This window comes from Limulus polyphemus, unplaced genomic scaffold, assembly GCF_000517525.1.
Source record: "Limulus polyphemus unplaced genomic scaffold, Limulus_polyphemus-2.1.2 Scaffold510, whole genome shotgun sequence".
Taxonomy (NCBI): domain Eukaryota; kingdom Metazoa; phylum Arthropoda; class Merostomata; order Xiphosura; family Limulidae; genus Limulus; species Limulus polyphemus.
This window is the reverse complement of record NW_013666120.1, coordinates 323013-348076: the sequence shown is the minus strand read 5'-3', so window position 1 is coordinate 348076 and position 25064 is coordinate 323013. Positions and strand designations below refer to the sequence as shown.

Sequence of the window (25064 nt, the reverse complement as noted above, 5' to 3'; positions counted from 1 at the left end):
AGGACGAACGATATTAAGGAGGGGCAGTGTTGCGTCAGCGAGTCACATGACTACAGTGACGCCACGTTTCTAGAACTATCCTGTACTTTGGCGAATGCTCTAGTATTTACTAGAATATAGGGTTGTCGGGTATATATAGGAGGGGGACAACGTGACGCGGTAATGTGTGTATAGACAGTGAGTAATTGAACTGCAGTCAGAGAGCACGAGAGACGTTACAGCGTTTGTTTAGCGCGATTGTTGAAGTTGAGTGTATCGGTAAAGTTATATTCGGAAAGAATAAACCCGTTTTATTAAGAAAGGACTTGTGTCGCTTAAGTTTCGTCGGAACGAAGTTACGGAAAATCAATTAACAAACGGAGACGTAACAGCTGTATTAATGTGGTACCTCTGTCAATAGGTACCACAACTTAATTTTCACCTGTTGTGTCCACCATCTTATAAGTCTTCGAAGAGTCCCTCTATTTTTAGTAATGAAACAAAACAAGCTACAGTGAGAGATTAATAGTCGAGAGACAAATCATATTTAGCGAAGCACTGGAGATATGAAAGCGAAGCAAGGAAAAATGAAAATTTACCCTCTTCAAACAAGAGTTACACTTTTCTGTCCTCACTCGTGGACACCACTGATTTTTACATTTTATGTTCAAAGTTAAAAAACAGTTTGGTTTAATTTGAATGGTTTACCTCTATATTCAGGCAGTTTAAAGTTGAGCGATCATGTATGATGATGTTTTTTTTCTCATTGGTTTGTTGTGCAGTGGTAAAGGATGCGATATCCTGTTTAGGTCCTTGTTCTGACGTGCATACGAAAGGGCGGAATTGTCTTGTGCATATCTTCATTTTTATTGGTTAAATTACAGAGTAAAATACTTAATCGCAAGGCTGTTATCTGACTACATAGAGCTATTTGCCTGTAAGCTTTGTCGCTTAACTTTATAATTTTATAAAAATACATCTCAGTTATGGATCTCAATCTTTGTTGATCGGAGTGTGGGCGAACAAAGCAGTTAGTAATAATTCTATTTTACTTTTAATTTTAAACTTAATTAATTCAAACAGATTTTGTTAATCTGTACATTTATCAAATGTTATTTTTGGATCAGTTTGAATAAATCATGGAGATAGAAGAGACTTGTAAAAGGATTGGATAATACTGAATTCTTTCAGGTATTTTTGAAACTATAAGCACGTACAAAGTTTAAGGCTTATTTTAAAGAAAACAGTGCATCGTAACACGTATTAAAGCAGAAGTAAATATCGCAGTGCTTCGTTTTTTATATAATTCACACTCAAGTCTAATCAAAAGTTATGAATCCGAGGCTCCGTTGTACGTGCCCCTTTACCGCCAAAAAGAAATAGCGCTCCACACTTTGGGGCCATGGGTGCATTAAAAAAGTGACAGCCAATTCTCAATATTTAATAAATTAGCCCACGAGTTTGCGGTGGAGGTGTTGACTATATGCTTTCCCTTTAGTCTATCACTTGAAAATTAGGGACGGCTAGCGTGCGTATATAGTCTTCGAGTAGCTTTTGCGCGAAAATCAACAAACAACAACTGCTCAAAAGTAAATCCTAACCAGATTTTTGTTCTTTGCAACATGTTCTTTCGATACTATGAATGTAATGTTTTAGTGTTGTGTTATGCATCAAGAATTACATATAGCTTGCTCATTGTAAATTAGTCTGTCTGTCTAATTTCGATTTATTGTAGGCCCGGCATGGCCAGGTGGTTAGGGCCCTCGACTCGCAATCTGAGGTTCGCGGGTTCGAATCCCCATCCCACCAAACATGCTCGCCCTTTCAGCCGTGGGGGCGTTATAATGTGACGGTCAATCCCACTATTCGTTGGTAAAAGAGTAGCCCAAGAGTTGGCAGTGGGCCCGTCCATTATGTAGCTTTCCTCTAAGAAGACAGCAACAATCAAACAGTTGAAAGTTATATATATGTAAGTTAAAGGTTAAATAATATTCTTGGAAGGAAAAGACAGTTGATTTTATGGCAACATTTAGTAAGTGTAATTAATATTTGTTGAAATTTAATTCTTGATATTTACATACAAATGTATTTTCTAGAAAGATTTTTTTTACACGCTTTATCTATTAGAAATGTGTTGTCACGGAAACTGTGTTCATCTATATTTTTTGATAAATTACTTGAGAATTTTATGAAACAGAATTTTAGGACGCTACCAAACAACGTTTATGTTTTTCGATTCATTAATAAAATGAAATACTAATGAGTGGTAACTTGAGACTTTAATTATCATAAAATATCCGACAGGTAGCGTTAACAACATGAAATGCGCAATTCGACCGTAGGACTTTAACATAAACAATCCTTAATTTTTTAATGTTATAATTTAATTTTCTTGCTTAACAGATTTCACACATTATAGTTTACGTTATGTTATTCTAAATTTTAAAGTCTCTTCTGTAAAAGATTAATTTATTTGGAGCAATGCAAATATAAATATACAAAATCGACAGCAGACGACAACGGAGGCGGAAATAAGATTATGTCAACGCATGCGTATTTCTCTCGTGTGTCTTTTTATTTAAAGGAAATCTGGATTATACGCGACGTGTGAGTTTTGGCTTTGCGTTTTGTGTGTGGCATGAAATTTGTACTGTTAAAATAGGTTATTGTTTCTTGGGTCTTGTACCCATGAAAACGGTATCCTAAAATTTAGTTTTATATAATATCGTAAATTTGGTTGTAATTTTTTCCAGTTTACAAATATTCCACTTTTTCAGAAGACCATTGCTATTATTAGTATAAATTAAAAAGAAAAAGTATATATTAGTGAAATTTAAACAGTTAGGCTAAACTTTCCTTTGCAAACTGCTGTTTGGTATATGTTTGATAACCTGCTTTGTAAAGTTTATTTTATACAGGCCTAATTTGGCAAGCTAGTAGTGGATTCTGTCATGTCTAGCATAACAGATAGGTTAGGTCTGGATAACGAAGTTCGAGAATTGCGACTTGGGAAAAGCTTTACAAATAGTGGAAACACTGCTTTTCACTCAGTAAGATGTAAGTTTGATTAAAATTCTTAATTATCCATAAAGCACAATCATATCTATTCCTTTATTAACTGTAAGTTGTAACAAGTACATTGAAATCGTAGCCAGTTTTTCAATTGCATTAATATATAACAAATTTACTTTAAAATATGGTACTTTGACTATTGTTATTACTAGTACTAAGTATTATTGTTGGAGGCTTTAAATTTAATTGTTATTAGTAGTTGTAGTCTTAATTATTTTTTATTGTTAGAAGCTATTTATTTTCTGTTGTACATTTTAAGTTTTTTTTATCTCGTGTATTTGTTTTGATGTAGTTCTTGTTTAAAGTTTCAGTTTAATTTCTGCACAAATATGCCATTGTGTATTTTTGTGCTTAACATTAGTTAATTATTTAAATGGGATTGCTGTAATCTGGTTTCTTTGGTCATCTTCCCATTAAAACAGCCACTGATTTTGAGGTGTAGCTTGAATCTTTTAAATTTTCGCTTTTGAGCCTTTGTCAACGTAAAATCCATATTTAACTGTCTTTTTCAACACAGTTTTATTTCTAATCATTTTGTTGCCACATAGTGTAAGTTTATTCAGAACATTTTTAACATAAAAATTTGATATTAACAAAAAAAGATCTATAAACAAAGAAAAATACTATTAAAAACTTGTTTAAATTTTGAAAATTATATAAATGTTAACTTCTGATAAAAAAAGATAACTATGTATATCTGAACAAAATATTAACCTAGTAATTAGTTTTATAAAATAAATACAATATTCTTACATTCTTAGTCATAAAGGTTAGCATACGTTGTTATTATAGAAAGAGGGGTACGTTCAAGTGTGCTTGTTTATAACAAACTAAAGACTGTTTAGCCGTGGTTATAAGAGCAAATAGCATTCTTGATTCTGTTAATTTGAATTTTGATCTTGGGAACAAAAAGGTTATTTAACTTTGTATAAGAGTCAGATGGTATGTGGGATTTTAGGTTTCTATTTTCAGTGCTTGAAATAGTACTGAGACATACCACTTAAAAGATGCCTGGTTCAAGTCATTTAAGGAACAAGAAAAGGTTTAAAGTTTTGAATTTCTTTTTCTAGAACTTATGAAAAATGCAGGGGTCTTGATTCTTGTGCAGGAGATTAAAAACAGTTTATAATATTTTTTTTAGACTGGTCTGTTTTTTTGGTGGAACAAAAAGACTGGAAGTACAAACTTGGATATCTGGTAGTAACACATTAAAGCTTTAGAAGTCTACATGCAGACTTGTTCCTCATCAGAATCTTTTTCAATTAAAGTTGTGGAATAGTTTTTGTGATACATTTTCATAACATGCACAACAAGGAACCATTTGGTCTTTCACAGTTGTTTTTATACACTCACCCTTGGGAAAAATAAAACACTTTAACTCACCCCTTTACTTTTCAGGAAATTATGAATTCCCCTCTTAGTCTTAATCCTCTATAAAGTGCTGGCCTCCACCATTGATGATGGCAACCCATTCCATAAGTCGATCACCCCCTTAGATAAATAAAACTGTCTTAACTTGAGCCAACTCCATCTTTTCCAAATCTTAATTTATACTGTTATCTTTAGAATGTAACACAAAAGAGTCAGAGGCCTTAATCTTGTAGATCCTCTGGATAAACATCAATAAGATCACCTTTAACCCTTGTTTTCTGGAAAAAAATAAGTTAAGAAGTCTTACTTATTCTGGTAAGGTAACCTAGTAGTCCTCCTCAGGACCCTTTTCAATAAGTCAATATTGTTCTTAGGTAATGAGACCAAACATTTACATATTATTCTAAGTGAGGCTTGACTATTGATTTCTATAGAATTAATTACATCTCTTGACTTGTATTCAGTATGAGTATGTCTATAAATACTCCTTAAAATTCTATTAGATTGTCTAATAGTTATAGCAACAGAACATTGCTTCTTTGACTTGAGTGACCTATCTTCTACTTTGCTAAGATTCTTTTCTTCATTCTTACTGTTGAGTTGGTTTCCGTCTATTTTAAATATTCTGCTCCAAATTATGATAACCTATATGTATTACCTTGCATTTATAACACTTAAATGTCATTTACTAAATATTAATCTACCTTACCAATAGTGCTGGGCAATTAATTTAGTGAGTATAATCAATTACCTATGAGCATCAATTACATAGATTAGTATCGTGTAAAATAGTGATGTGATTTGATTGATTAGTATCATGAAAGTAATCAAGTAATCAAATTTAGGGCTTTCAGTTATTACTGGTCTTGATTATTCTAACCATACAATTAATTGAAATAATTCCACTGTGATTTTTTTCTTTTTGATTGATTCAGAGTTGTTCAGCTTAATTTATTAGTGTCACAACTGATAAAAATAATGTAATAAAAATTAATGTTTTTCATAATTACTGTTTTTGAATATTCCAACTAATTCACATGAGAATAATCATCAGTTGAATGGGATTGCTATAATTCTAGTTTCTTTGGCAATCTTCCTATTAAAATAGACATTTACTTTGAGAGGTAGCTTTAATCTTGTAAATTTTGGCTTGTGAGCCTCTGTCAGCTTAAATTCTATATTTACCTGGCTTTTTCAACACACAGCTCCTCAATTCTAGCTATACTGAACAAGACATTGACCCCACAATTTTCAAACGTAATAAAAATAAAAAGAACATGTTCTAAAATGGCATCTTCCCTATGCAGAAGGGTAAGTGCTCTTTATTTGAACAATTTGTATATATGCCAATACAGCACTCATACATTTGGTTTATGACAAATTCCTTACCATTCACCACTACAATGCTATAGGTGGACTTAATGTTGGAGGGTTATACGTGTAAACAAAACTTTTTTACTGAAAAATATTCCTAAGTATTAGGAGCTGAATATACTGTAGTCAGAAATGTAGTTATGCAAGAACATATGGATACTAGTGATCATAATGCTACTAACTTTAATGCTTTTATTGGAATCAGTTGAAAAATTACAGAATAGCTGTATCAAAGGGTTTCATCCCTGATTTTAGAAAATATTACTTTCAAAAACTTCAAGATATTTTGAGAAAATTATTGGGTGGCAAAATGCAATGGGAAGGAGGTCAATGAAGTTTTGATTGTACTTCAATTTTATTTTTCTTTAACTTGTTACTGGAGATGATTTTTTTTGGTTTCTCTGCCGTAGTTTACAGTTTGATTTCCTATATTAAGCTGAAGGTAATGATATGACTTGCTTTATCAATAGAATTAAAGGAAGGAGTCATTTTCACATGATTTTTGACTTTGAAAATTTCTTGTCAAGGAAATATCTCTTCTAAAAATAACTGATATGTACATTTTTGCATTCTTTCATTATGTATTAATCACTTCCTTTGTCATCATAACCTCCATCATCATTATCTCCATTTAAGGCCAAAACATTATTATCAGTAAAATCCATATAATTATTTTCATCATGTACAACTTCATTGTTGATATTCACAATATTCTCATTATAATTTGAGCATAATCGTTTCATACCATTTGTTGTATTATTAGTACTTGCCAATACACATTTTTGTCTGTTTTACCCCATGTCTCTGATTCAATTTAGTAGAAATTGAAAATACATCACATTCACAACCACAAAGAGAGCATGCTAAGCATTTTGAACATCTAAGCCTTCTTTATTTATAAGAAAAAAGTATCATTTTGAACTAGAATTGCCAATGTTTCAAAGATCATTGAAGCAGTCATCAGCAAATTCAATCCTTTAACTTGGAGCAGCCAATGGTCCAATGAAGCTAAAAACAGGCTAACTCAACCTCATTTTGGCAAATGATATTGTTAAAAAAAAGGATACCAAAAAAAACCTATTTCTGCAATGGGTTATTTTTTTCTGAGCAACATGAGGTTACCCAGTTTGCAGATATGGGCAATGTTAAATTATAGCAATCTCATTTGACTACATACCTATCAATTCCCTAATTTAAATTTCCAATGGCTGTTGGTTTTGGTCAGCTTAAGTGGTTTCAGAAGTACATGTCCTTGTACTACAGGAGCTTGTGGAAGAGTTGTATAGATGTGTATTCTAAAGATTTGCTTCACTGTCATTCACATAAATCTATTACTATGAGAATTACAGTGTATGGAAATAGTGCATAGTCATGTATCAGACTGAATATAATCAATGATGGAAGTAGTAGTTTCAAGGGCAGCACAGAACCTGGAACATCATTCATATAAATTGAGTTACTCTATCTAATAAGGTGCTTATGAAAGGATGTAAAGACTTTAGAGTCAGGGTTGGTCTCAATGGTGAAACTTTACCTTAAAAAACTGCCTATTGAACAATGATACATTTGTTTTTCCTATAATATAATGATAATATAATTTTAGTACAATTATCATATTGACACTGATAATCCAAATACATCTGTATAATAAACCTTCCTTTTATAGAGTTTAAGAAATATTCTAAAAGCATTCTGGTTATGCAGCTTCATTTATCTCTGATTTTTACCATTATTGATATCATTGTATAATGAACTGGATTACAAAATGTACTTTACTGAAGCTGACACAATAATGCATTAGTCTTGCCAAGACAGAATGATTATTTTTGATTTTAAAAAAACATTATTGGAACTAAAGCTAGGTGATTTGTGGAATTTGCTAATTAGATAATTGTTGGGTTCATTAATTTATTCCATTCAACTAATCAATTATTCTCATGAGATGGTTAAGAAAAATAACTTATAACAGAAAAAAGTTAGGTGTTGATACATATGGTAGGCAGAGCACAGATAATCCATTGTGTAGCTTCGTGCTTAACAACAAACATAATAGCAATATTTTGATTACTTGGATGGTTGGAATAATCAAAAATTCTAATAATTGCAAACCCTAATTTTGATTAGTTTAATATTTTTAGACATTAATATATTAAATTATCTGTATATAGATTAAGTGAATTTGGCCAACCTTGTAACAGTAAAACTTTACATCATGAAAAGTCAAAAGCTTTAGTAAATATTACAAATCTGTTGTACACAAAAAAAGTGATAAATTGTTTTGTCTGTAGATTTAAGAAGCCTTTGCTGAATCAGTCTAAATGAAAAGTGGTTTTTATGCTAAAAATAAAAATATTTCTTTTTATCATACAATTTTAATAGCTCATTACATAACCTCTAGAACCTCCTAATTGAATATCAAAAGTTCTTTTTTTTTTATTAAAACTTCATATTTTCTCTTCCATAGCACTATAATGAATAATACCTTTTTTTTGAATGTATACTTCCTATGAGATTTTCAAATTGTTGTGTTTACCTTTTCAAATGTTAACCTGTTCACATCTGTTTTAATGTTATGGTTTTATTTCCTGTATATTGGATCAAGGAGCTATTCTCCTTCTAAAGAAATAAATCACAGCAGAAGCCTATTAGCTGTTTCCTATAGACCTCTTGAACAGTACTCGGATAAGATATGATCTTGCTGTTGTGCTGTAAGCCCTGTTTCTTCTTCGACTTGGTGGTCCAAAAAAATAGTCAAAAGATATCAGTCACTAAAATACAATGTTCCAAACTAATATAACTTATCTAGTTTTCTAAGTAAGCTATAAATAGGTTTAAAAAATTCCTTAACACTCAGAGCAGCAAATTGGCTTTAAATGGATCATATAATTCTCCTTGACAAACAGCTTTCTCCGTCAAAAGTAAACAGCAGCATAAAATTTATGTAGAGGAGCATCTACTTTTTCTGTTGGTTATAAACATTTCCATCAGCCATGTAAGATGGTTTAGCAAAGAATATTAAAAGTCAGAGATACAGAGGAAAGGCTTCTCTGATGGGTTTGACAAATATACTGATACCTCAGCAAATCAAGAAGGTAAGAGGTTCAACTTTTTAATTTTCGCTTATAAGTTTGTATAATTTGGAAAAATAAAGTTTATAATAGCCATACCATCCCAAATTTTGTTTTAATATGATTCAAAAGGTTTTATTGACTTTTCCTAAAAAGTCATAAACATTATATAGAATTCTAGAGAAAAAAAACTGAGCCTAGTTGTCAAGAGAAAATCATGAGAAAGTTTAAAAAGCTGGCAATCTGATGAATCAATTTCAATTTTGCATTTGCGGTTTACCTTGTGCTATTTGCAAAATCAGGTGATATGGAACATGATGTGAATGCCTACATGATGCACATTATGTAATATTGACTGCAGAAGTTGTACTTATAAAATAAACTTGGCCCTTAAAACAGTATTAATAGAAAATACTCTCAATATATTATATGACCATTCCTGTGCGTAGATTTCATAAAATAAGTAAAAACATTCAGTGTTTAAAATTGCACAATAATTTATTGTATAAGTTAAAAGTAAAATATACAATTAAAAACAACATTATTTACTGTGTTTCTTCTGGTCTTCTACATGTGAGGTACCAGTACATCTCATTTGTCAAGTGTGTGATATATATATATATATATATATATATATACTGTACTTGTTATTCATTGTAGTGTGTGGGATACTAGTGTTTGCTACTCCCCTATTTAACAGAAATCAAATAACCTTTAAATTTGTACCCTGGTGAAAGAGTATATTCACTGTATTTCACCTCTGAAAACACTTGCACACCACATAGACAATGTGGTGCATACATTGGATGGTAAATATCACTTGATTGCTTGGAAAGTAAAGATTGTCTCTTACTTTCAGTCTGTGATCATACAATAATTGACTGGCCCTAACTCAGTGATCAGGTTTAATCCCAGCTCTGTTGATTGGGAGGTTTCAGTGTTTCTGTAGGCTGTTGGTACTAATTCTTGTCTCTAGATCAAGCACTTTCTCAGCTGAGTCACCCTGAACTACTAGATAAATACTCTCAGCTCTTTCCTCCTGATCTTCAGAATCAGAGTGGATTCAAACTAGTTTCATTCTCATATGGTTCATGGTCAAATCAGTTAACCACAGGTTAATTTGTCAAATATGCATGCAAATGGTTGATACATACTACTCACTTTTGCACACCTCTCAACTGCTGTAACTTGTACTTTAATGGGCTGACTCATTGGAGCTCAAGGTGAGGTCCAGTTCAGCTGGAGCCAAGAAACTTCTGTGTTGCTGACACATACCAAAATCACACCCAGTCTCCATTTTGGTACTTTTGTTCTTTCACTATCCTAGTGTAGCACTTTTTTCTGTAGTATGACAACTTTTCCTGGCTACTGACACACAAACTCGTACACATCAACTAATGCATACTATAACTACTCCAAATATTCTTATGTATCTTGTGTTATAACTACTTTAGTTGGAAGACCATACATCATGTCTACTGACAGCAGAACTTCTCAGCCAAGCATGAGCATATTCAATGAACAACCAATTCTGTTGCATTGTATGCCATCATAACATAAGATAAGTGTTCATCCTAGTTGGTTTGGTCAGAGTTAACAAACGTAAGAAGTATACACTTGACAGTCTGTATCACCTGTTCCACTAAACCGTCAGACTGAGGGTGATATGGTGAAATGTGCATCTTCACCAAACTCAACACTTTGTATAACCCATAGCTCCCTGATTCATGTGGACCTTTTTAGGTACTTCAAACTGGGCTATCCAGTGTTCTGCCAGTGCATCAGCCTCTGACAATGTGGACATATCAATCAATAGATATGCTTCTAACCATTTTGTGAAAAAGTCAGTGACTATGGGTATATACAGTTTACCCTGTACCATCTCTGAGAGTAGACCAGTAACATTGAGGGCTGTTTTTTACAATAAGAACCAACATTTTTTTGATGAATTTTCCTTTGTTTAGGCTCACTTTTTTCTCTGTGTAACACAGATTATACAGTGTTCACACTAGCACTGAAAATCTTGACTCGAATGCAGCTAGAAGAACTGCCATTCGACATTAGCATAAGTGCATGTAGCACTTTGATGTCTTCTTGTCTGTGATCTTCAAAATGTGGAAAATCTTGTGCTTAAAAGCTTTGGGTGTTTCTAGTTGTTACACTTGCTGAGAACCACTGCTCCCTGGTTAATAACAATGGTACAGCATACCATCTTGCACTTAAAACTGTTCATGAAAGTGCCATAGGTTACATGCACTCATGCTACATTCCTCAGTCAGAGCCGGTCATGCTTTACCTTGTTTCATGGCAAAGAACACCCATACTAGATCTACGTCCATCTGGAGCTCCTGACATATTCATTGAGGTATCTATCCACTAGTGGAACCTGCATGACTTGTCATAGTTATTTTAGAAATAGTCTTAAACTCCTAAAAGGATAAGAATGTTCAACAAAAGGACAAGGTCTCACTGTTCAGCAAGGCAGTCCCTCTGTGTTTCTGTGTCACATGCCTGGGCATTAATATATGATTAAATTATAATAATGCAATGCTGCTATCTGTCATCCTTTTTGGGTTTTTTAGGTTCATTAAACATACAATGAACCTGTCTAACATACAAGTATTTTAAAAAGTTTTCTGTGATGACCACAACTGCAAACATTTCATTCTTTGTCATATGGTATCTTTGATCAGGAGTGAAGAGCATGCAACTAGCAAATATAATTATACATTTTACTCTATCCTTCAACTTTAATAACACTGTTTCAATCCCACTATCACTGTTATTGGTGTCTAGCAGGAATTTACAATACTGCCATGCCTATGCCAACTTCAGGTCTTCTAAAGCACACTTCAGAGACTAGAACTTTTTCACATTCATCACCCCATCTGACATGAATTGCTGCCTTAGTAAGAGATGATAATGGCGAGGCAATCTTAGAGAAGTTGGCAACATACAATCAGTAATATGATATAAGATTAATAAAAATGTGGACTTATTGTTTGGTCACAGGTTGAGGCTAATCTTTCACCACTACCATCTTAACATGATCCATGAAGATTTCTTCTGCACTCACAATATGACCAAGAAATTCCATTTCAATGTGCATGAATGCACACTTTTCTGGTTTCAGTCAAAGACTCGAATGTGTGGCCCAACACCAGAAAACATCAGCATAGATCAACAGGCATGTTTCACATTTCACTCCCTTCAGTGTAAGCCCCATTAGTCTTTCAAAAGTTGTGGGCACATCACACAAACCAAATGCATAGATGCCAAACTCCTACAAGCCATTTCACATGCTGAAAACAGTCTTAGATCTGCTCTTGTTATTCACTTGGACTTGTTAGTATCTGTATACCAGGTCTAATATTACTGAACCAATGGGGCCCATTACAAATCATTCAGACATTCATTTGATAACAATAATGTAAAGGCATCAATGCAAATTACTATGTTCATCTGTATAAAATCAATGCATAACCTGACACTACTGGAGACCAAGCACTCTTTGGAGGCTGTATATTCCATTCTTTAACAACTTGTCTACTTCAGCACTGGTTACATCCCTAGTGCTCCAGAAAAGTGTGCATAGTGGTTGTTTTATCAGATGTATGCCATCTGTATCAATGTGATGTAGTGTGATTGTTGTTCAATCCATTTGGCCATCTGATCCAGTAGGTACATCATCATATTCCACTGATAGTTGCTGAGTTGCTGTCCCTGCATTTAGTCTAGATTACACAGTTCTCAACTCGTAATATTGTGTTGATATCAGTGTGTTCACTTTTGGATGCAATGGAATGAATGCAAACCTAGCATTGCTACTAACATTTGTTACTTTCACTTTGCTTACTCTGTCAATGACCATCTCAGAGTGCAGCTGGATATCCAATCATCCATGATTTCAGAACAACACTGGGACTTCATCCCATCAGAAATGTAACTACCTGGCTCATAGTGCCTGCTTTTCTATACAGGAAATAGCTTAATTCATGTAACAGTATTGATGCACTAGACATTGTCTGTGGCAAACCATGAAACACTAATTGTGAACATTGGCTACTGTGACTTCCTCTCTCACATACAATTGTGTAGTCTGCTGTTTCTGGGGTCGATTTGGCTAACACTAAATAACGGTACTGCTGAACACAAATTTGCTGGTTTCACAAGCAAAACTGACCAATATCCTCCAGAATACATCCACTCCAAGGATGTTAATGCCAGAACCGAAGTTGCTTAGAACTACCTTCATTCCATAAGCAAAACTTCTCCATTCACATCTAATTTATATCTATTTGCCCAAATGAAGTTTGTATTGACTGCCCAGTTGGTGATTTTGTTTGGAGTGCCTAAAATACTGCGAGATCTACCAGTGTTCTGGTCATTCCTGTATCAATCAGGGATTCAGTTTCCTGCCCTTGTACTTTGAAAGGTATACATATACCAGGTTTCAGCATATAAACTATGGAAAGAAAGGGATAGCCCTGCCAGTTCATTGGATAAATGTGGGTGGATGTTGTTTAGGATGGTTTGTCCGAGGTGAAATTACTTCAGCTGCCACTACAGGCTTCTTCCTCTTGTGACTGACTCAAAGTTACCACTTCATACCACATCGTGACATTATCTAGGGTGATAACCTCTCTCATACCCAGGTAATTCTGTAATTCCAGATATGTAGTCATTCCACAAAGTTGTCAATGAGAATATTCTCACAATCTGATATGTCTATAGCAGGATAAGCCTTATCATACAAATGGTGCAGATCATTCGCATAAACAGTCATACTTTCCATAGTACCCCTCTTCCAAGCATTGAATTCAGCCGGATGGATTGCTCTGTTTTCCTCTGAGTCACACTTCAGGTGCAACACATTAATCACTGCTCTACTTCAAAGATAGGACTTCTTTTAGACCCGATAACTCGAACAACCATCTCCCCTTGATGGCAAACTCTTCTTCTTGGTTGTAAGTCCTTCTAATTATGAGGAAAATGTGATTTCCTTATCTTTGGAGCCTTTTTAAATTTGTATTACAAGAGCGGGAGTAAAGAGCAGTACACACTTCAGCAGATACAGCAAGCTCCACAAAACAATATGCTGCTATCATGGTATCATCATTTCCACCTTCCTATACATTCTGTGGTATATTCAAGATGAACTTCATTAACCTCCGAGCAATGGGATATGACCTCATAATAACAGGAGATTCAGTAAAGATAGCGATTATGAAGCAGTACTAAACTTCTGAATAACTGAGTTATAATGTTGAATAACGAGACTGGACACAAAGTGAAGTACGAAATTCGCAATCTTTATTACTAAAGACGTAAAATGCAATCATATTCTGTGTGCTTACTTTTCTGGAAGACGGACTGTTGCTATTATTGGTTTCTCTCCTTAAAGCTGCTTCTCCTTCAAGATCATGTTTCAGACTGACTAATAAATCCAGCGCTTCTCAAGTACGTAAGAAACGTCACATTTACTCGCACCTAACAGCGTTATACACACCACTGGTTTTACTCATTTCAACAAAAATGAGGCCGCAGCGGCTTTTTTTTTTACTACGTGATATGTTAAACCTGCAAATATACAGAATAAATACATTACAAGAAAGTAGAAACGCGTTGTATATTCACAGACCACAAACATGCAGATTATTGTTGTGTTTGATAGAGCATGACTGTTGGTGACACCCTGTTTTTAACTGTGTATTTCCAATCACCAAATTGGCTATTGTTCAAATTCGTTGTTAGCTTCGTTATTCAGTTGTTGTTTTTTCGCCCATCCCCAAGTATATTCTTACTTAATAGCTTCAGCTTGTTTGGCCTTCTTTTGTTTTACGTTTTTGTTTTCATCAAACTTCAACTAAAGCTTTAATTGTGAATGTCTTAAATTGAGAAATAAGTTAAACTGATAGTTATTAATTTAGATTTTCCCCATTAAATATATCTTAAAATATAATGAAATAAAATAGCAGAAAACTTTAAAAATGTTGAAATTCTTTTGCGAATAAGAAAATAGTTGTTGAGAAATTTATAAGTTTCAGAAGTAACATATAAATACACACACACAGTGTTTATTGGAAATTTAGCCAGAGCTTCCACCAAAGTGATCTATCTGATTAATAAAAATCAAGTCTTTTATCGTTATAACGTATTAAACTTTTCTGTCGGATACTTTTAGCTTTGTAACATTCCCAATGTACAAGTTTGATTATATTACGTGTTTTGTTTATTTGACACAAATATTTTGACTATTTGCACGAAAAAATGTACTAAAGTGTTATGTAGGTCAAATATGAAAGGTATACTAGCAGTAAGCTTTGTAAGTTGTTCAGACTAATGTATTTGAAAATGTAAAAGTGAATGTTATCTAGTCCACTTTAAACTTTATGTAAAAAGCGCAAAAATTCTACAGAACTTTGTTATTTATAACAGGTATATATTTTTTACATTACGCAGAAGTCGTAGAAAATTGTGATTTGATAAAAAAATAATCGAATGATGAACTTTATAAAGGCCGTTGTAGATATAAACATTTGTTTAATTATTTTCTTCATATTTGCCTTTGTAAACACGAGGCAATAATATTAAACCAATTCGGTCATTATATATTACCAGAAGTTTAATGTCTTCTCATACTTCTCGAGGCACATTTATTTCTTATTGAATAAAAGTTAGTATGATGATAATGTGTATGTAGTAATGTGTTCTTTGAAATATAACATATTTATGTTTGTTGTGTAGCATAGAATGACGTGTTGAGACACGACCGCTACGGTTAATAACGGTAAATAGTTTGATGCGGAATGTTTTTAGCAAGGCAATAGTCGGTGAGAGAGTAACAAGTGTTTTATTTTAGTGTTGTCGATTTATTGTTATATTTACTAATCGATGAACATACCGAATGTTAAAGAACTAAATAAAACCTTCACACGGATTATCTTGTAATTCTGGTCATGTTTTCATTACAAAATATTTCTTATGATTTCAGTTCTGTTATCTGAGCTATTCTAGTTAGCATACATGAAACTATAAAAACTTCGTAAATAATAACATTTAGATAATAAATCAAAATAAGTAATTGAAAAGTATTGCATTAGCTTTAAGCTTGGAATAACCGTGTGTCCCGGTGGCTTAGTCTGAGCTTCAGGGGTTATAATCCTAACATTTGGAGTTTGATATCTGCGACGAACACCATTGTGAAGGTTTTTGATAAAATTTGAAAAACAATGAACTACATTTTGTTAAACTGGTTATGTACAGTATAAGTCTATAATCTAGTTGGTTCAGGGCCCAGAATAGCATACAAGTCGCACAAAAAAGTAAATAAAAGTACTAACAATATTGCAAATAATCTCACTAGATACTGCTAGTTTCTATGTGCATTTTACATGGAAAATAAATGATTTTCCCCAATTTTTTAAAATGAGTATCGTAAGATTCAAATACTTATTACACACCATGGTGCAATATTGGCTTCCTGCGTGGCCTAGTGGTTAGCGTGCTTTGATTACGAATCCAAGAGTTCATGTTTCGTGGCCCGTTGCCGCAAAAACGCGCTCCGCATTTTGAGGCTGTGGGTATACTATGACTATAAGAGTGACAGTCGGATCCCATTATTAAGTCATACAAGAGTAACCCAAGAGTAGTAGGTACTGCTGACTATATAGCTGCCTTCCCTGTAGTCTAGGCTATCAATTCAACGTTAGGTAGGGCTACATGCTGTAGCTTTTTGTGCAAGTCTGTGGGAAAATTCTGAAACAAATAGTGCGATATGTATACCTCACCGGTAGTGAACGTTGTAAAAACAAGCCGCTAATTTAAGAGTTAAGCAAAAACATTGATTTTTACCGTCATTGCACATGATCGGGTACGTTTTGTTATATAACATCCCAAATGTTTTTGTATAATAAATTACCATGACCTCTAGATAGTCGTATGACCAGAGTTAATACTAATATGTAAAACAGTATTTTTGCAACAATTTAACTATACTTTTTGATTGTAGAAATATCAGTTAGTACTTGCATATTATTGCTATTTCATTTTGAGAACTTTCGTAAATTACTTTTTAAGATGGTTGACAAAACGTAAACGGCCGTATTTTAATATAATCGTTTGTGAATGAAAAATATATATTGGCTTATATTATCAATACTTTTTTACAGATCGTGTGAAATCTAAATTGCCCAAGTAAGAGAGACAATTCTCACTTCCTTTTGTTCTATTTTGCTTTTGTGAAGTTGAGTGTGACCGGAATAGTAAATTAGGCCATGAAACCTGTCGTTCCACGTGCCTGCACGTGAGATCAGCTCTCACTAATGATGCTGTTCTAACGCCAGTAGTGCAAGCAGCATAATATCTAAGTTAGTGAGGTCGTTACACTTTTACACTGGTGCAGTTGACTTGGGATAGGCACACATTTGTAACTGTTTTGTCAGTATTATACAGAACTTAAAAAAAGTAAAATTGTTTTAGGCCATGGTTATTGACCTTCTTGCTGATACTGACTTAAATGTTATATGTTGTGTCCAGTTAATAATAAAGCATCCTTGTGTTATACATGTAGAAAATGAAGTATAACAAAAATGTAGGAATAATAGATCAAATTAAGTCAAGTTTACATTTAACACAACAGTTTTTGGGGAAATTTTAATTAGAATACATAAATGTGTAAAAAAAAATAACTGTTATGGCTTAAAATTTGACTTTTATGATGATAATATAAATTAATAAATTGTATGTTTCCTTATGGTTGTGATATGCATGGTATGCTGAACTGTGCTGCCAAAAAACTGGAACAGTTAGTACACTCCTTAAACTGAGCATGAGTCTCACCTTAAAATCATTCTGTTGTTTTGTTTCTAAAGTTGCTTTTTTTACAGTGTACTAATAATGTTAAAAAATAAAACATATTACATTTAACATAAAATAGAGATTACTTTTGCATGCTATGTTTGGAATATTTTGAGGTATGTACTAAAAAGTATGTTTACTAAAAAGTACTCTTATAGTCATGTGCACAAAACTTGGGTTATTGATAACCTTTTTTTGTACACAGAATATGAATACTGAAAGCATGTGTACGTAAACTAACTTGCTTAGCCTGTACATTATTAATTATTATTATTGTAGAAATCCTCACATAAATATTACCAGTTACATGTATGATAATGCAAGCAGTTTAACATTTGGTAGTTATTTTTCCTTCTTATAAATGTTGGTACTTAATACTTTCACCCAGGTTCTCTGCTGCCACTGTTTGTGTTGCAGTTTATCTACATGTTTAGTAGCATTAATGATTTAATTATTGAAATGAATTTTAGTAAATTTTTACTGTTCTTTTTTACCACATTTCTTGAGTGTCAACTCAAGGCAAGATTTTAATAACTAGCACTTGGAATTACCACCTATAGGAAAAAGCTAATTGGCTTATCATGATATGATGTGTGTGTAAGACTACTGCTTGATACTGATTTCCAGACTGAAATTTACTCTGCAGAGTGTTGCTCTATGATGTAATACAGGAAAAAAAGAAATTGATGGTATTCTTGAAAACCATGTTGGGGTCATTAGGTAGTGACTAAAAATCATTTTATTTTTCTACTCAAATATCTTTAACATTTTAGTACAATAAATTTAAAATTTGTTGTACTAAAATATTATAGCCTAATTTTTATATATGTTTTTTCTGTAGATGATTTTAAACCAGCATCTGTAGACCCCACTAAGGGTGCCACAGTAGATGTTGGTGAAGGCCACCAGGTTACAGTTTCAGTTCCTCATATTGAAGTAAGTAGTGAAGTATTAAGCTCTATGATTAATGCCTGTCCTCGTGTTTTTACAGTTGAATAATTAAAAGTACTGATATTTTGCTAATTCTTTGTATAATCATAACTTGTAAAAACTATATTAAAAGAAAAAAATCTAAAGCATGTCAATGTTATATTTAACCAATATTAACCTTGCCTAACTATAAAAACATACAACTGATGCAAAAGCTTTTGTTGCATTATTTTACATATTTAATAGACAAAAAGTATCTAATACAAGTACAGCAGGTACTTACAGGTCATGATACTAAAAGAGTAACACTAATTATCAGTGTGGTATCTTTTCTTGTACAGATTTCCTGCAGAGCAATATGTAAGATCTGCTTACCAGGAGATCCAACAAATATTATGTTGCAGAATATGGGTTTGCTACTTTCCAAACAAAAGGAAATGGAGACAAACACAATACACAACAAGGGCAACTGTTTGCAGTGGGTTTATTGAGCTGGCAGGAGATAGAAATGTGAAAAGACACATTTACTAGTCTCTCTCTCTCTCACCAGTTTAGTGTGACCCTACCTCCATAAGCTAAAATAAAAAGTTAAAACCTAAATGAAAATAACCCTTAAACATGAAAACAAGTTTAAACCTTTCAAACTAAAACAAGTTACTGAAACAAAAGCTTACAGAAATTTGCATAAAATCTTAGTCAAAATAATCTTCACAAAAGTCGTATCTAAATCTACCTAACAAAGGAGACCCTGACTTTAAATGCAATAATACAACAAAACCAGCCTGCTCATGCCATGTATCTTGTACCTGCTCGAATAATTTGCTGGCAGAAAAGACAGCTGTTTATTTTGGGACATCATGAGTGAAGTTATAACTATCTTTTCTGCAAAAGAACATGCTTAATGACCAATTAGTGGATCTAGCCCTGTGTGCAGCTAAAGTAAGGAGAAGTTGTATTGTTTACTTATTGGCTTTATACATCCAATCAGAACAAAAAGAAAACATAAATTTATAAATATTGTGTAAGGAGGTAGCAAAAAACATTGTATAATCCTGTATCACATCAATTAAACCTTGTAACCTGAATTGACAGAAGTATACCAGGACACCTGGGGAAAAATGTAATTTGTAAGAAAGATATTGTTATTTCTTGTTTTTGGACTATATCTAATTTTTATTTTATTCATCAGTTGGTATTGAATGTGCTTTAATATATTCACTGTGATTATTTTTTTTGTACATGTTTTTTTCATATTTGATCAAAACTTGATCTTTTGTGGTATTCAGGTTCACTTACATAAGTAAGAAAAACTATGTTTTTTGCAAAAATGCAAATTCAAGACTGTTAAGTGAAGAATAAATTGAACAAACACAAGTGAACAAATAAGAAATATTTATTGAGACAAATGTTTCTAATGCTATCATGTTATTGATTGTATTTTGATTTTGTGTGACTGGCTGCTGGCTTTGAGGGCAAGAGAATGATGAAGTAAAATAGAAACAAGAGCCAAAATTCTCCACTTATGAATTAAGGCAGAAGCCTTAGTAGGGTATTTCACAAGTTTATGGGTGACATACTTCAACCAATGAATGGTTAACATATTTTAAGTTATAACAAGCAAGTTGTAGAGGTTTCTGTATTGTATGTTTGTATACTACCTTATGTGCTAGCTTGAGACTTTAGAACAAAGGCTGCAGTATTAACTGCATGGAAATTAAAGAAAAAAACTGAATATATTTGAATAAAAGATATATTCTGTACTACTTATGGAGAGTTGAAATCAATAGCTGTTCCAGCTATGACACCCCCTCTCATTCTTTATCTCAGGATCTTTCTAGACCCAAACAATAAAATAAAAATTAAATTAAATTAGAAAATTATGTACAAATTGCAAGATGTTATAATTGATATCCTCAGGTGACACATAAAACATCATGATACCTACATAATTACTATAAAGGTTAATACATAAAATTCCAGCAACCAGAAAATGAGAACTCAAAATAAGTAAATCATAGAAAAACTCATTAGAGTCAGTAATTCAGAACCATATTACATTATCAAAGTTAAATCATCAAAATACAGTTAATGCACACTAAAAACTTTGTTAAACAAAAATTAATACAAAATTTCGCTACATTACAACTTGTTAAAATGAAAGACATAATAACCAAATTTATATACAAAGCAAAAGAAAATACAAATAATCTCAAACACAGAATAATCAGTTACAATACAAACTAAAATAGAAATATATTTTACGACAAATTGAAGACCATACACATATTTACTAAAATCTTATCTTGCAGTGGATGTGGGCTGTTTTCTTATGCCTGGACCACTGACATAGATGATGTGGCAGGCTTACTTTCAGATCCTTCTCTCAGGGTGAGAACCTGACTTGCCATCATACATGTTAACTGTGGTAGATACATTACATTATCATCAGCTGATAAGGCAGACACTTGAATGACACATCCTCCATGAGGTTGTTTTTCACTGGTAATGTGTGTTAGGCTGAAGTTTTTCAGTCTGTTGTGTGATTGCCATAGTTCTCTCATGAGCACACACACACACAGCCTTAGCCAGACCCCAGGCAGCAGTCACCAGTAAATGAGCTCATTCATCTCACATACATGCGAGTTCTTCCATCATTGTCTAGTTGTCACTAAGAGTCTGGATCCAATAGGATGGGGGGGGGGGGGGGACATGAAACTGTAAGAAGACATCTTACACTGGTAACTGGAGTTAGGTAACCTTTCTGTTCACAACCCCAACCTGCTTTCTGATACAAGTTAAGCATAATCTAAATAAATAAATTAAATCTTTCTTCATAAATATATTATAATACTATAATTAAATGTTTTTAACATACAATTTGTGAATTATGACTGTCTTGTTAAAAAAACAGAAACAAAAAAACAATTGGCAATAACTGTAAAGTCCAGAAATAATTTGATATTTTCCTACTGCTTGTATTTCTGCATCTAAACTGCTCAAAAGCAATAGGTATCTATGTTTTATTTTGAATGAACAAGTGATCATATTGTGATTATCAAAGCTGACACATGTAATTTACAAACATCCCAAACAATGCTGTGTTTTATCTCAGTACATTTCAAGCTAAGCACTGCAGTTTCCACCATATGTTTCTTAATATTTCAAGTCAATATTCTTTATTTGCCAGAGTGAATTGTACTCGTGTATATATTACATTTATGTACATAATACAATTTTACTTGTGTAGTTATAATTATAGTCAATAGAACATATTTATAAATCTGACGAAATGCAGAGGCAATAGTGATATGTCAGTCAATTTTCTAATTCTTTAGCAGTCTTTATGCATGCGTTTAGGTTCTGAACTTTGAAGCAATTCCTGAGGTTTGTTTTGGTATAGTTCATTACACTGATACCATGCTGTGGTTCTATATTGTCAAGTGTAACTTTCAGAACTATGCATATCATTTTTCTAAGCTCCTTGTACTCATTATCTTTGTACAGGCTGGTCTACAACTTAGGTATTTCAGATTTACAATCCTAAAAGCATAAAGCAAGAATAATATAAACAATAGGCATCTTTTTTGCTACGTAGATAACAAGTAGCTACATGAAACTACAATGACACAATGAATACTTTTTGATCTCATCAGGATCCCAGGCTTTTTTTTTTTTTTTATTAGTTTAAACTTAGAAAGTAATATGTACTTCAGTATCAAACTCTGATTTTGGTCATACCGAAACTGTTGTATTCTGACATGACTGGTACTGTATTTTACTCTATTCACCATGGACAGCAGTACTGCAAGTAACCTGGTGATTTCTTGTTGGCTGTGACCATCATGTTATTGACTAACTATGAAACCTTGTGCAAATTCAGTTGATTTCTTGTCGCTTAATATATTGGCAATGTAGTCTTTACAAAGCTATACCTGTATTTATACATTGGGGTTATTTGCATAGATGCCATGGAAATGGTCAGTTTGTATTCTCAGGGCTGTCTATATACTCATTTGTAGGCTGTATATATGTATTTACTAATGTAAGTGTTTTGCTTTTGATTTTTAGGGATCAGGTACTTCCAAAACAGTGTTCAAAGGATCTAAGAAACCTTATACAAAGGAGTGTGTTCTAATTATTAACCATTCCACTGGTGAAGTTACCTTGGAAAAGCTTAGTTGTAACATACAGCTGAAGAAAACTAGGTAAGAAAAAATACATTATTTCAGAAGTTACTCAGATGTTCTTACTTCGTAGCTACGAGGCTGGTGGTGAAAAAAATAGGTTGTTGAATTCTACATAAAAATTTCTCATTGTCATTATCCATCATTATATGTGTACATGTAGAGATAGTTAAAAGTCAAGAAAATTCATATAACTTGAAATATATGGGAAATTTTGTTATAGAATTTTTGTGTGTGTTAAAACAGTCAAGTCACTTCTAATTAAACACTGTAAAAACAATAAACATCTTCATAGAATCAGAACAGTTAATGATTTTGTCATAGGTTTAAGCATAATTAGAAAATCATAAAATTGTTTTCATTATCTCAGTTACACAGTAACATACCTCATTTGTGTACAGATTTCTCTGCTAATCGTATATTCTTGTAGTGAATTAGTGCAAGAAACATTGCTTATAAAATCTTTTTATTTTTAACTTTATATAGATATATTTTTGGTGTTCTTTTAGCTCTGGGTATGAAGTCATCAGTTGTACATTAAAAATTCTTTTGAGTTATGCTAATACAATAGAATTATGATAACTACTAAAATTTTTATTATTGTTATTTATAACAATTTTAGTCACAGTTACAGAGATTGCTAGGGAATTATGTAAAGGACTCGCACACAAAATACCAGTTCATTGTACAGTTTATTTGCTTTTCTTTTATATTTTCTGTGATAATTTTTTGTACCATTATTAACAAATTTATCATATAATGCCATTGCTTGTTGTGATTCCTTTATATGTAATATTTGTGTTTCATTAGTATAAAAAAGAATAAAAATTGTTTAATTTGGAAGCTTTTGTACTCATTAAAAATATAATGTATAACATAAGTTAGTAGTATTTCAAAAGAAATAATGTTTTCATTGTAGAAATGTACAATAAAAAATTGATATGTAGTATTTTAAATGGGATAACAGTTTAATTTAGTGTTAAATCACAAGTTTAACTTTCACTGCCAATTCTTCCAATGTCACATTTATATTTAGATACTTAATAAAAAAACTAAAAAACACAGTTGATTATTTCATTGCTTATCTGAAACTTGAATCTGTTATTTTGAGAAGTTATAATGGGAATACCCTGTTTTTCATGGTGGTACAAAATTCCAAACTTGCATGCAATTAATATCAAAGTTTGTAATCCTAAATCAAAGGTTATATAGTATGTCCTGTGTGAATATACCCATGACACATACATGTAGCAGTGAAAAAGTTAAAGGAAGAGTGTATATTTAATATTTGGACTGTTAGGAATTATAGTAATAGATATTTCCATAAATTTGAGAATTTGTGTTTTAGGGCTGAAGGAAGCAGTCGAATACAGCCAAGGCCTATCACACCTATTGATAACAAGAAACAATCTTCTTCACCTTCTCAAAAGCACTCTCCAACCCAGAAAACTCCACATTCCCCTTCTCAGAAGTTAAATTGGTCAGCATCCAGTCACTATTCTCCCAATCAGAGAACTTCCCCATACCAAAGGAGTCCAACAAGCCAACCCAGTCCTTCCATGCCTTCTCTACTTGCACCTTCCAGTGGAGCAGTGAAAAACAATGCAGCCTCCAAAGCTGCTAGCATGCCCCTTTTTACACACGAAGACCATGCTAGTAAGACATTTTGTATGAGAATTATATGAGAAAATAAAATTAAAGTGCAGATAGCAAGGTATTCAACTTTGTTACTGTAGTTGCAAACCTACCATTAATTAACTTTAAATCTAAAGTGAAGTTTGTGTGTTGTTGTTGTGCCAGTCTACTTGTTGATAGTGCTATGGTTTCTTCATTTTATCAAGACACATGGTAGTGTGTCATGTGGCCAAAACAACCTGCAGGACACACTGTGTGTTATTAACAGAAGTGATAGTTTAGCAATTTTCCTCTTACTGTAGCTTGGACTGTGGTAATCCAAAGTATCACATGTTTTCAGTGGATGTGCTCTACTGGACCATCATATCACATACCAAATTGCAAAGCAATCCATTAAGAAATACATAAGATATAAAATATCCAATTTTGATTGAATTTCTTCCTTTTTGTTTGTCTGCACCGAAAGTATGGAAACTTTATTTGATAGAAAAACATACTTTCATGGATTTTTTTTTCAACTTTGGTACACTTTACATCCTACAATGATGTGTCAAATTTGATCTTAATATAAGCCATATGTGTAAAGTTATGC

The 25064-nt window shown here is 32.7% G+C and overlaps 1 protein-coding gene across 1 annotated transcript in view; it reads left to right on the top strand.

Moving 5' to 3' along the window:
* The first annotated feature begins 2596 nt into the window (after positions 1 to 2596).
* Positions 2597 to 25064, top strand: part of LOC106458760 (ELL-associated factor 1-like) — a 36710-nt gene continuing 14242 nt past the window's right edge. The window contains exons 1-4 of the mRNA XM_013918309.2: positions 2597 to 3036; positions 18565 to 18659; positions 22722 to 22858; positions 24186 to 24493. Coding sequence (XP_013773763.1) covers positions 2931 to 3036; positions 18565 to 18659; positions 22722 to 22858; positions 24186 to 24493 — 646 coding nt within the window. The 5' untranslated portion in view covers positions 2597 to 2930. The remainder of the gene's footprint in view (positions 3037 to 18564; positions 18660 to 22721; positions 22859 to 24185; positions 24494 to 25064) is intronic.